Source organism: Halteromyces radiatus (genome assembly GCF_025201355.1).
Source record: "Halteromyces radiatus strain CBS 162.75 chromosome Unknown BX664scaffold_5, whole genome shotgun sequence".
Classification (NCBI taxonomy): Eukaryota; Fungi; Mucoromycota; class Mucoromycetes; order Mucorales; family Cunninghamellaceae; genus Halteromyces; species Halteromyces radiatus.
In genome coordinates this window covers 2,090,658-2,103,056 of record NW_026251691.1, presented here as the reverse complement: position 1 = coordinate 2,103,056, position 12,399 = coordinate 2,090,658, and the positions used below count along the sequence as shown (strand labels likewise).

The 12,399-nt window shown below is 33.5% G+C and overlaps 5 protein-coding genes across 5 annotated transcripts; 3 read left to right on the top strand and 2 right to left on the bottom strand.

Annotated features, from left to right (window-relative positions):
- The first annotated feature begins 27 nt into the window (after positions 1-27).
- BX664DRAFT_282964 (kinesin-1) lies at positions 28-2,661 on the top strand. The gene is made up of 9 exons (XM_051541581.1): positions 28-53; positions 126-254; positions 324-372; positions 442-818; positions 884-958; positions 1,021-1,741; positions 1,836-2,201; positions 2,278-2,369; positions 2,439-2,661. The coding sequence occupies exons 1-9, from the start codon at positions 45-47 to the stop codon at positions 2,478-2,480; spliced, it is 1,860 nt and encodes a 619-aa protein (XP_051399451.1). The 5' UTR covers positions 28-44; the 3' UTR covers positions 2,481-2,661.
- A 331-nt stretch (positions 2,662-2,992) lies between these two features.
- BX664DRAFT_315956 (uncharacterized protein) lies at positions 2,993-3,516 on the top strand (the record flags this gene model as incomplete). Its single annotated transcript, XM_051542697.1, has 3 exons — positions 2,993-3,050; positions 3,165-3,310; positions 3,391-3,516. 3 exons carry the CDS (start codon positions 2,993-2,995, stop codon positions 3,514-3,516), a joined length of 330 nt encoding a protein of 109 aa, XP_051399450.1.
- A 1,003-nt stretch (positions 3,517-4,519) lies between these two features.
- Positions 4,520-7,439, bottom strand: BX664DRAFT_336771 (uncharacterized protein). The gene is made up of 6 exons (XM_051546135.1): positions 6,871-7,439; positions 6,692-6,799; positions 6,499-6,600; positions 6,256-6,411; positions 5,137-6,201; positions 4,520-4,816 (listed from the first exon to the last, which is right to left on the bottom strand). Exons 1-6 carry the CDS (start codon positions 7,396-7,398, stop codon positions 4,634-4,636), a joined length of 2,142 nt encoding a protein of 713 aa, XP_051399449.1. The 5' UTR covers positions 7,399-7,439; the 3' UTR covers positions 4,520-4,633.
- A 340-nt stretch (positions 7,440-7,779) lies between these two features.
- Positions 7,780-8,849, bottom strand: BX664DRAFT_299681 (uncharacterized protein). The gene is made up of 2 exons (XM_051542316.1): positions 8,465-8,849; positions 7,780-8,387 (listed from the first exon to the last, which is right to left on the bottom strand). The coding sequence occupies exons 1-2, from the start codon at positions 8,814-8,816 to the stop codon at positions 7,846-7,848; spliced, it is 894 nt and encodes a 297-aa protein (XP_051399448.1). The 5' UTR covers positions 8,817-8,849; the 3' UTR covers positions 7,780-7,845.
- A 515-nt stretch (positions 8,850-9,364) lies between these two features.
- On the top strand, positions 9,365-11,380 carry BX664DRAFT_387151 (carotenoid oxygenase; the record flags this gene model as incomplete). The annotated part of the gene is made up of 4 exons (XM_051549368.1): positions 9,365-9,524; positions 9,593-10,003; positions 10,085-10,715; positions 10,786-11,380. 4 exons carry the CDS (start codon positions 9,365-9,367, stop codon positions 11,324-11,326), a joined length of 1,743 nt encoding a protein of 580 aa, XP_051399447.1. The 3' UTR covers positions 11,327-11,380.
- Between the last annotated feature and the right edge of the window lie 1,019 nt (positions 11,381-12,399).

The following is a 12,399-nucleotide window of genomic DNA, read 5'->3' as shown; positions in this document are numbered from 1 at the left end:
TTCTCATTTCCTTTTTTTTTTTCTTTTCATTAATCCTAAGACTAATGGAAAATGTAAGAATTGAAACAAGATAGACTGCTTGGTATGAAAGAAACTCATTTTAAAATATTTTTATTTATATACAGACATCTACTCAACGCCATCTTAACAACAACAACAACAAAAATCTGTCTAGGTCATCCACACCTCGATCGAAAACCACTTTGGTGGATAAGAATAACAATAGAAAACAACGTGCACCTTGGGATTTACGGGTAAAAGAAAAGTACTACCATAAAAAGAATATAAATAATAAAATCATTATATTATTATTATTATTTAAGGGCAAAATTGAAGACTTGGGTAGTAAAGCAACTGAGCAAGCCTCTGAAAGTAAGTATAAAAGTATACGTATGTATAGTAGTAAAATTAATATCTTTACGACCATTGCTTTTAACATAGTTGATTCTGTACGCAAACTGACGGAAGACTTGGAATCTACTTTAGGAAGTACTACTTCAGAAACACAAGAAGCTTTGGATCGTGTTTATGAACTGGAAACTATGGTCAAAGTAAAAATATATATATATGATATTTTCCTTTCTTTATCTAAGATACTCTTTTTTTTTCTCAACCAGACAAAACGTGAACAACATCAATTAGCTTTGAAAAAATTAAAGTTAAAACATCAACAACAAAACCGACAATTAGAGGAAAGCAATTATCAATATGAACAAAGATTAGGAACTATCGATATTGAACTCAATGATATTCGATCCAAAACTTCTCAATTACTTAGAGATTGGGAAGCAAAGACACGCGATATCTCTCAACTTCGAGTAAGAATAATAATTATTATTATATATTATTTTTTTTTTATTGAACTTTAATATTTTTTCACTAGTCTTCTGTAGAAACCGCTTATTCTACAATGGCAGCAAAAGAAGCTCAATTAACTGAACAAACCAAAAAATTACAGGTAAAAAAAAGGGGGGACTTAGCTACAAATAAAAATCATTCATCTATATTTTTTTCAATTAGGAAACGGATTGTACTTTGATGGAACGACAAAAGACATTAGAAGAATTAACAGATCTGATCAATAGTACAAGAAAACGTCGATTCGAAATTGATTCTCAATTATTGGAAGAAGAAAAAGTACGCCGCAAATTACACAACACACTTCAAGAATTGAAAGGCAATATTCGAGTCTTTTGTCGTATGCGACCTTCATTGGCATCAGAACGAACACACGATGGTGCAGTGGCTCAAGTTCGATTTTTTGGTAAACATGGTGAAAAAATGGAATTCACAGAACAAGTGATGTCGAGTACGATCACTGGAAAAATGGCGACCAAGACGTATCCTTTTTCTTTTGACAAAATATTCTCTCCAGAACACAGTCAACAAGATTGTTTTGAAGAAATTGCTCAATTGGTACAGTCGGCTTTAGATGGTTATCATGTATGTATCTTTGCTTATGGACAAACTGGGAGTGGCAAGACCTATACCATGCAAGGACCATCACAAGCCAATGATGATAGCTCGATGGGTATGATTCCTCGTGCAGTACTTCAGATCTATCAAGCTGTTCAGATGCTCACCGAACGTGGTTGGACTTACTCTATGGAAGGTCAATTCTTGGAAATTTATAATGAAGTCATCCATGATCTTTTAGGCGATGTTTCAGAATATGGGAAAATCAAACATGAAATTCGACATGAAAAGAATGGGAAAACATCTATTACTGGAATGACAACTGGTAAATATATAGATCAAAAAAAAAGTGTAAATAAATACTAATTATTTTCTTTTTCTTTTTTTTTCTTTTTAAAAAAAAATGATGAATGGAATAGTAAAACTGGATTCTCCAACCAAAGTGAAATTGATGCTTCGAAAGGCAAATCAAAACCGTGCAACAGGTGCAACATTATTGAACGAACGATCATCTCGAAGTCATAGCGTCTTTATATTACGATTAGAGGGTCATAACGCAACAACTGGTGAACAAACATCTGGAGTATTGAATTTAATTGATTTGGCAGGCTCAGAACGCTTAGCAACATCTGGATCTACTGGTGATCGATTGACGGAAGCAAAGGCAATTAACAAAAGTCTTAGTTGTCTAGGTGATGTCATACATGCTTTAGCAAGGAATAAAGAAGGTTGTTATATTCCTTATCGAAATTCCAAATTGACTTATTTACTACAGAACTCTCTAGGTAAAATTACACATAAAATATGAAGATTTTTTTTTTTTTTTTTACTTATTCTACTTTTATATTGACATTGGCATAGGTGGAAATAGTAAAACATTGATGTTTGTTAATATTTCACCTTTGACTGAACATTTTGGAGAAACTCTTTGCTCTCTTAGATTTGCTACAAAGGTAAAAAAGAAGAAGAAGAAAAAATTCTATTGTACTGAATCAAATCATCTTTTTTTTTTTTTTTGACAGGTCAACTCTTGCAGGATCGGGGTTGCTAGGAAGATGAAGTAGTTTATAGTGACTGATGGAGGTGATGAAGTGTCTTTTTTTTTATTTTATTTTATTTTTGCCTTTAAAAGGGCTTTTATTCCAATTACCTATAATAAACAAAGGAAGTCTTTATACACAATAATACTATTACTTTAATGATATTTTATGTTTTGAATAAAAAAAGCTTTATGATTGGGAAGAGAGCCCCCTCTCCTGAAATAAAAAGAAATTCTCGGGATTTCAAATTGTACAGTCATAGTGGAATGATCTCAACATTTAAGTTACTACATTGTTTTCTTTTTAGCACTCTTTTTATCTTGAACAATAAAACCTGATAAATAAAAAGTGTATTTATAACAATAAATTTGAATCTAACGAACATAGAATCGACAACAATTGCAAGTTGGTATTTGAATAGTAGTAATACAACCAGCAAGACACCACTATTATCTTTTCTTTGTTTGAGAACACCACGACGTGGATTCCCTGATATTAGTATTACAAGACTATCTGTAGGCGTTACGAGGATATTAATGCGTAAAACTTTAGGCGAACGAGTCTCTAAACGTGTCGAGGGAAAGAATATCAAAGGTCGGATGTTATACAAACTAAAGAACAATGCAATGGGAAACTTGGTGGAATCCACATCTGTCTTCCTCACAGAAATCAATAATGGGACAATTGGATAAATGTTGGACACGTTAGGAAATCTCCAGGCATTGAAAGCAAGGCGACACTCAAGCAATGATCGACTTCAACTCCATCAAAAAGATTCGACTTTGTATGTGATCTCATACGCTGGTTTTATCTATGCCACCTTCACTCTTATTTTCGAAGGAAGCTATATCAAGGTAGGTTAAAAGCCAATAAAAGTGATTCATATTTGTACCTATCTTTTTTTTTTTTTTATTTTTTTTTTTATTTTTCTTAGATTTTTGTTGGTTTACCACCACTGGTATCTTGGGTCGCGAAGGAAGTGGATGAAGGGATGTTTTATCCTGGTGACGTTGCCATATTTTTAAAGTATACAACTTTATTCCGAATATCAAACTTGTGATTCAGCTTTAATATGTCCAAAAAATTATTGATGGATAACACTATTGATAAAATGAGATCCATTGTCCGATAAAAGATGTGGTCCAAAGTAAAGAAGCTAATTATTTACAAGAAAAAATCTGATGAAATGTTACACACCAGCAAATTCAAGGTTGGAGACATTGTATTTATGAAAGATTATTCGACGTTCTGGAAAAACTAAAATGGATCCTATCTTCTCCCCAACCAAATATAAAATCGTCGCGGCGTATAGGAATTCTTTCAAACTCATCGACCCTCAAGGTTCTGTTCTTCAAGTCAACGGGAAACATCTGCGCAAAGTAACTGAACAGGAAGTGGTCCCTATTGCATCTACTTCTTCAAGGATGGGATGGGAGGATGATGGCTGACTGCGGTTTCCAATTTTTTTATTTCATGGACTTTCAAATTTTATACCTTTTTATAATTTATGCCCTTTTCATTTGTTTTATGTCCTTCTTTCTTTCTTTATTTCTTTAGGCTAGCACACTGGTATCAAGTTGTACATGGTCACCCTTTCCGTCCCTCTCGGCACCTTTTATCCATGCGCTCCCGACTACAGGTTATCTTACCACCACCCATAGATTAGTTGTATGTTATGTTAGTCTTCCCTCCTTCTACTTAGTTTTATTCCCTTTTAAGAAAAAAAAATGATTTCAACAACTGCCTCCATCCCTCATTATGACAGCTTTGAAATAAATAAATTCTCTTTACAAAAAAAAAAAAAAAAATCTTTATTTCTTTAGTCTTTTTATTGTTATTTTTTATATATTTATGATTCTTATACTATTAGTAAATTATAGGTTCTTTTATGCTTTAAATTATCTTTTTCTTGTCTTGTCACATATCATTTTGGTGCTCACTACAGGGGAAAGTTAATTTAGAGAGGGAATAAAAAAAAAAAAAAAATAGTAAAACATGTAGACACTTTTATGGGTCGCTGTAAAACCATCATCACATCATTTATCTTTGAACTACATATATTATTAAATAATAAAAAAGGAATTATGAACTTTATTGTCCAAATTTTCTATTCATGTGGGTAAAATGAAAAGTGGGGGGGGGGATATACATATAATATATAGAGAGAGTATTAGATTCTACTTGAGTTGACTTTGTAATTGATTGACCAATTGTATCAGCTGATCATTTTCATCTCGAAGTGAACCCCTTTCTCTTGTCAGAATTTGAATGGCATGCTGATCTTGTTTTTTTTGTTGTTCTAAAGTATCCAATTGAGATTGTAATGTCATCAACTTTTCGTTGTTGCTTCGGATCGTGATCTACATAAAAATATATTCATAGAAAAAAAAAGAGTAGATGGTACAAAAAAATAATAATAATAATAATTGGTATGAAGAGTACATGGGTATAAAGGAGATAAATAAGAAAAAAAAAAGAAAGAAAGAAAGGATCAGATCATGAGTGACAGATACTTGAAGAAAAAAAAAAAAAAGGAAAAAGAATCATCAGATCAACCAATGTAAAGAGAAAAAAAAAGGAAATGAAATAGATATAAAAAAAAAAAAAAAAAGAATGGGAAGAGGTAAACGATAAAAAAAAAATAATAATAAAAAAAAAAACACAGAAAAAAACATCTTACCTCGTAACCTTCAATTTGATGTTCTAAATGATTGATTCGATCACTCGCTTCAACACGACAAGATTCCAATTCCTTTAATCGAGCCACATTCAAAGACTTGACACGGTAAGCGTAAGCCTCTAATTCATGATCTTTGAGATCCACCAATTGTTGATATTGATCATAAAGAAGTTGAACTTCTTTCTTGTGTTGTTGTGCTACAAGGATCAATTTTTCATCGCTTTCAGCTTGTTGTTTATCTAATGCTAATTGATGTGATTGTGTATCTTTGGCTATCGACAATTCTTGTTGTACCCTTTCAAGCTGTTGTTGTAAATCCATATATTTCGTTTGACATTCCGCATGAAGATCCATAAGATCAGAGTCTTCTTGTTGAGGAATCATGTTATTAATAACAGTAGTGGCATTGGTTGAAGTAGAATATTGTTGTTGTTGTTGATATTCTTGATTGGATAAGGATGGTTTCAAAGTAGCAGCATGTTGTTCCAATCGTAAGGTAGCCTCCTCCAATTTTGTTTGAAGTTCTTCTATTTGATTTTCCAAGACATCAATGTGTTGCGCTTGATGATCATGATCTTCATTCACTTGAGCCAATCGAGCCTCCATTTCTTCTTGTTGTGCGATACTTTGTTCCTTCAACATGATCATCTCCTGAGCATGTTGTTCCTTGGTCTCTGTCAATAGTTGCTGTAACTGATCCAGTTCGAATTGTGATCGTTGATGTTTTTCTAGCCATGTCTGTGCGGTGTCATCATGATCATTCTGACTTTGCTTCATTTCATCACGGAATCGACGTTCTAGAGCTTCAGTGGCATGTCGAGCTGAATTCAAACGTTGCTCCAATTCTCGTACATAAAGACAATCCTTTGACGTGCTCAACATTGTTTCCATTTCTGTCAGCCTTTTTTCTAGTTCATCACGTTGATGGGTCATTTCCTGGTGCTGTTGAATCAAACTGTTATACTTTTGAGATAATGAATCATCATCCAATTTCAATTTTTCATATTGTTCTAGTAATGTCGCGTGTTCCTCTTGTATTTTACTTTGATTGGCTTCCCACTCCGTCTATCAAAAAAAAAATATGAATTGTTTCCATTTTGATTCCATCACTTTGTTTACCTTTAATCCCGTCATTTCCTTTTCATGAGTTAATGTCAGTTTTTCAAGTTCGGATTGATGTTTCACTAATAATGACTCCATTTCCTCTTGTGTACGTCTTTTTTGTTCTTCCATCATGTCATCCACTCGTTCCTTGCGGGCTATTTCCAATTGTGTCTAATAATAATCACAATAAAAGATGTAGAAAAACTTTTTAGTTTAATACGAATAAATTACTTCTTTATATTTTTTCTTTTCATATACCTTAAGAGATTGCTTTTCCTCTTCAAATTCTTCTTTTTGTCGCTGTAACGATGCCTGACTATCGTCTACTTTTTGTTGCAAAACGTTAATTTGATCCATTGCCTGTAAAAAAAAAAAAAATCAATCAATCAATCAATTCATCTCATTTTAATTGGTTCCTTTCCCATTTTTTTTCAGAACGAATAAAAGTTACCTTTTTCATTTCATCCTGTCTATCCCCATCTTGATGACAAGCCAATTTATTTTGAAGTTCTTTGATCAATATTTCTTGTTCTTCCATCTTTGCTACTTTTTGTGCTACCTATGAAAAAAAAAAGAAAAATGATTATAATCTTGTCAATATCCATCGAATTTTTTTTTTTTTTTTTTTACGTCGTCTTTTAATAATTTGATTTCAGATTCTGCAGAAAAAGAAGTGCGATTAGGAGTGGCAGATCGTGGAGATGCAGGTGGATTCAAAGAGGCACGTCTTGACATGGGTGAAGAAGTTGGTCGTGGTGATATTTGTTGAAGCGAAGTAGATGCTGGTCGTCGTTTTGTCGAAGATACAGGAGTAACATTAGCCACACCATGAACAGATGTAGGTCGTTGAGATGTTGAAGACACTTTTCTTGGTGTCGTTGTCGGACTTGCTGGTGAAGAAGGACGTCGATTTAAAGAGGTTGCTCTTACTGGTGCAGGCCCAGTTGAAGATTGTTTAGTGGAAGATTGCCTACTGAGTGAAGTAGTTTTCGGTTGAGATGATTTATTGCTGATACCATTATTGCCTCTTTCTTTTTGACTAGGTGTCACTGTTGTTGGTGCCGCTCCTCCAGGTTTGATACCCAGATCAGCAAGTATTGAACGTCGTTTATTATTAGTGGCAGGTGTCTTTGAAGGCCTTGTACTTGCATCAGACATATTACGAAAGAAAAAGGAAGGAAAGGAAAAAGAAAAAAAAAAAAAAAAAGAAAAGTGAAAACAAGGGGAGAAAAATAAAAAAAAAAGCCAGCCAAACAGACAAGAATCACGCTTGCTTCTTTCTTTTTTTGGGGCGGAACATACATTATTAATGTAGTACAGAAAGTTTGATCTTGTCAAAATGATGTTAGTATGGGTAGAGACCTTTTCTTTTTTCTCTTCCTTTCTTAATTGAATATATGAGAGAAATACTAATAATTGATGCCACTTCTTTGTTCTCACTTCATCCTAAGCATACTATCGAAAAATAGAATAAAATAAAGAGCTATAGAAATTTTCGACATGATCATGAAAATAATAATACTTTCAAAGTAACAAGATAAAAATAAAAATGACTATATCATCATTTTATTTATTGCATTAAAAAAAAAGAAAAGGGGGGTATATCTACATTAATTGATCTTTATAAGCCATTAGATATTCTTCAAGAGTCTCTGGTTTTCTACCAAGCAATATAGGAAGAGCACGAGTTACTTGAATGCCATTCTCGTTAAGGTCAGTAAGAGCATATGCAATACGATGAGGCAAACCAGCCTTGTCGGTCAGCATGGTATAGCGAGCAATAGGATCCATGTGAACATAAGGAATCTCTCGACCTACCACTGTAGAAATCACCGCGGCTGTCTTTCTAGGTGTCAAGACTTCACCTATCATTTCATAGACGGCATCCCCATGTTTAGCAACATCATCCATCAACATACGTCCAGCCACAGTACCAACATCATTAGGAGAAATCCATCCCATTGTTTCATCAGGTTCAGCACTACCAGGATACATATTGAGATGTTTGATCGCATGAATATCAAAGTCAACTATATTTGACGCAAGACGTCCTGGACGTAAACATACAAGACTTGACCGATTTGGAATTTCCATCAAGGTTTTTTCAGATGCCCAATGATCTTCTGCTGCAAAATTATATCGCCAACCTGCAAAAAAAAAAAAAAAAAAGTGTTTAAATTAAATTTAATAAAAAAAAAAAGAAAGGATTTTTCCACACACTTACGATCACCAGCAGCATAAGAGGAAATATCCACCACTTGAGAAACACCAGCTTCATAAGCAGCTGTTGCCAATTGCTTTTTTAAGAGAGGAGCATTCATGTTACCTGAATCGATTTGTACCAACAGTAAAAGTCGAGTATATCTACCTTTCTTGATGGCATCATAAAAAGGCATCAAGTCACTATAATCACCTTGCACAATAGTTAAAAGTGCATCATAGTCAGGAAAGAGACACAATGCTTTGGTGGGATTACGAGCATAAAGTGTCACTTTTATTCCATTGGATAAAAGATCCTTAACGGCCTTGGTACCAATATTACCTGTACCTCCAATGACGAAAATGTGTTCTAACATGATTTTTTTGATTTGTGTAACGACTATTTATTTTTATTTTTAATTTTTTTTTTTTTTTTTTTTTCAAGACGGCAATTCAAGGTATTTTATATCAAAGGTTATCGGGATCATTTATCCGAGATCCGCTTTTTATTGGATAAACACAGCCCCGCTGTTTAACATTGTCTTTCATATGACGGCATGATAAGAGGCCGATCAATAGATAATTGTAAAAATAAAAAAAAAAAATGCCGTTTCTCCCCCCTCCCTCTTTATCTGTCAAGCATCTACTATTTCCAATCTACTATTTTCAATAATATGCCATCAGTCACATCAATAGTAAAAAAAAAAAAAAAAAAAGAAAACATGTGTATGTTATTATTTTAAGCCATTACACAAGATCAAATATTATTAACCAAGTGACGCGGTTCATATTTCCCATTTTTTAATAGACACGGCAAAGTAAATTGTTTTCAACCCGTCTTTTATTTTTGATGAATGAATGATATATAAAGGGACTTATTCCTTTTTTTTTTTTCTTTTTCTTCTTAAAAAACTCTTCATTAAAAATGTCGTTTCCTTCTTTGGACAAGTTTTTCACCCAAGGTGATTTTGTTGGTGATTTTCAAAAACCATGCCACAGAAATACTCCTGAAGTGGCAGATCCTATTTGGCTTGATGTTCAAGGTGAAATTCCCACGTGGCTTCAAGGTGTATTATACAGAATTGGTAATGAATACAAAAACTTTATATTTGTGAAATATAATTTTTTTTATTTTTTTAATTTTTAAATGTAGGTCCTGGTAAATTCATTTTGGGTGAAGAAGGAGGTCGATCTCTTACCATTACACATGCATTTGATGGATTAGCATATATTCATCGATTTGAATTCGACGGCAACAGTCAAAAGATTCGGTACAATTCTCGTCATACAGCCAAGGCTTTTGAAAAACAACTTTTGGAAAACCCATTTGGTGGTTATACTTCTTATGGAACCGTTTATGCTGTAGGATCAGCTTGGCAACGTTTTATGGATTTCTTAGCTCGTGTCAATAAAAAACCCCACCCTGATCCTTCTTCTGGTCCTGTCAATGTCACTATCACACCTAATTTCCCTATACCTGGTTCTTGGGATACTCATGGAAATCCTGTTCTTGTCGCTAAAACTGATAGTAATCGTCTTCAAAAAGTACATCATGATACTCTTGGTAAAAAAAAAAAAAAAAAAAAAAAAAAAAAAAAAAAAAAAAAGATGATTGATCTTTTTTTTTTAAATGATTTATATGTAGAACCTGAAAAATTATTTGATTATTCCGCTTATGATGAACGTTTGAAAGGTCGACTCTCGGCATCCCATCATCAACATGATGACAGAACAAATGAAGTCTTCAACATTTCCATGGAGGTGGGTATGCGTCCATGTCTGACGGTATTCAAGATAGATGATAAAACGGGAACTGCTACTGTATTGGCGGAAATCACACATTATCTTGATGATGACAACAAGACACCCTTCAAGCCTGCCTATCTTCATTCATTTTGGCTCACTCAACATTACGTGATTGTACCTATCTCTCCGATTTACTTTAAAAACAATGGATTGGATCTCGCTGTTACGGGTAATTTGATGTCTGGGATGGAATACCATGCTGATACGCCCACGTTATTTTATATTGTCAGTCGAGAAGGTGGTCATGTTGCTACTGTGCCTGTGGATCCTCATTTTGCCTTCCATACCATTCATGGTCATGATTATTTGGATGCCAATGGAAACATTGTTCTTGAATTGAATACACAGGCCTTTGATGGATGTGAGGCTGTATTTCAAACTGCTGATCTTACTCATCTTCCTCGAGCTTCTGAAATCGATGAAGTCAAGGCTTTGGAAAATATTCCTCGAACTAAAGTGAATGGATTTACGTAATAAAAAAAAAAAGAAATGAAAAGATAGATTATCATTATTCACCTTTTTTTTTTTTTTTGTGGATAGTGTTCCTCCTTTGAATACCTTCAGTCAAAATTCATTTGGTGATCTTCGACAATATAAAATAGTATTGGACAAACATCAACCTCACAAGAATCCCAAGGCAGATTTCATTACATTGATCAAGAACATTGAATTTGCTCGTGTCCATCCTGCTTATCAATTCAAGACATATCAATATATTTATTTTAATTATATGGCGCCTGGTATCCAGAATCAAAAAGGATCCATGTTTGGATTGAAGAAGGTAGACCTCAAGTCTGGACAAGAAACTATATGGAAACCTGATACCACAGATGCTTATGTTTGTTCTGAACCTGTGTTTATCCCTCGTCCTGGTGATGCTCTTGAAGAAGATGATGGTGTTGTTCTTAGCTTGGTCAATGTCTACGATAATAGAGGTCATCATCATGATCATTGTTATATGTTGATCTTGAATGCTAAGGATTTCACTGAATATGGTCGTGTCCCCTTGGGTCAATTCACTGCTGTTACTTTCCATGGCTCGTTTGTCGATCATGAATTTATTTCTACCACTTATAACTAGGTTTTTGTTAGTGAATAAATAAATAAATCAATGATAAAAAATATGATTTTATTTAAACGAGAATGTAAAATAAAAAAAAAAGATAATATAAGACACACTGATCATTCCTTATCCAATAGAAAAACCTATTGTATTTTCACAGAAAGAGTACTAAAAAAAAACAATTTATTTCATAGTATGAGAGACTAAGAAGAAGAAGAAGAAGAAGAAGAAGAAAAGATAGTAAATGTATAATAAGTATAGAATGTATAATATGTAAAGAGTGACTTTATAATATAGGTTAGTAAAGTAATGTATAATGGTAACTTACAATGTTCATTGGTTAAAAAGAAAAAGAAAAAAAAGTAAAAGGAAAAAAAAAAAAAGTAAGGAGCGCGCCAACTTTTTTTTTGTCAGAGCTTGGTCCAACTTGTCTCCACAATTCAAAGGTTGACGAAACGAAGACTAAAAATGTGATACATACTCTCTAAGAGCCGCTTTATTTTTCATATATATAAATTCAATTCAAATTAATAATACCCCTTTCCCTTATATCTTCTAAGCAAGCTATAAATGCTATTCTATTCAATTTTTTTTTTTTTTTTTTTTTTTTTTTTTTTTGGGAGGGTTTAAACTATTTAAGATTTTTTTTTTTTTTTTTTTTTTTACCAAAAAGATCTGTACCATGGGCGGGTATGTATCACATTTTTAGTCTTCGTTTCGTCAACCTTTGAATTGCATGTCGTTCCTAATCCAATTCTAGTTGACTCCACTCCGACTTCCAATGTGATACTGTTATCCGAAGAAAAAATTGAATTACTGATTGCCGTACTTGAAGATCTTTGGGATGATGGTTTATAATAATGTTTTTCAAAGGTGTTGGTTGACAAACTCCAATTCGCGTGTTTTTTAACCTCTTGAATAGCGTGGCCGTTTTCAACTGCTTTTGTGCTGGAAGCTGCCCTGATTGAATGTGCTTGGAATTGTTTTGTGTCGATGCCAGCCGTTGTCATTTCATTTTTTATCCAATTTGCCACTGTCGCTGGTCGAACGGAATTTGTTGGTTTTGAGTCATCTTCCAAGTATGTCAAGAA

Bases quoted from the DNA above. Each gene is read 5' to 3' on its own strand.
- BX664DRAFT_282964 (XM_051541581.1), top strand. The intron at 255-323 runs GTAAAAGAAAAG...TTATTATTTAAG, and splicing joins GTGCACCTTGGGATTTACGG to GGCAAAATTGAAGACTTGGG. The intron at 373-441 runs GTAAGTATAAAA...CTTTTAACATAG, and splicing joins AACTGAGCAAGCCTCTGAAA to TTGATTCTGTACGCAAACTG.
- BX664DRAFT_336771 (XM_051546135.1), bottom strand. From the start codon at position 7,398: ATGTCTGATGCAAGTACAAGGCCTTCAAAGACACCTGCCACTAATAAT. The intron at 6,800-6,870 runs GTAAAAAAAAAA...TTTTTTTCATAG, and splicing joins TCAAATTATTAAAAGACGAC to GTAGCACAAAAAGTAGCAAA. The intron at 4,817-5,136 runs GTAAGATGTTTT...ATTTTTATGTAG, and splicing joins ATCAAATTGAAGGTTACGAG to ATCACGATCCGAAGCAACAA.
- BX664DRAFT_299681 (XM_051542316.1), bottom strand. From the start codon at position 8,816: ATGTTAGAACACATTTTCGTCATTGGAGGTACAGGTAATATTGGTACC. The intron at 8,388-8,464 runs GTAAGTGTGTGG...TTTTTTTTGCAG, and splicing joins CTCTTATGCTGCTGGTGATC to GTTGGCGATATAATTTTGCA.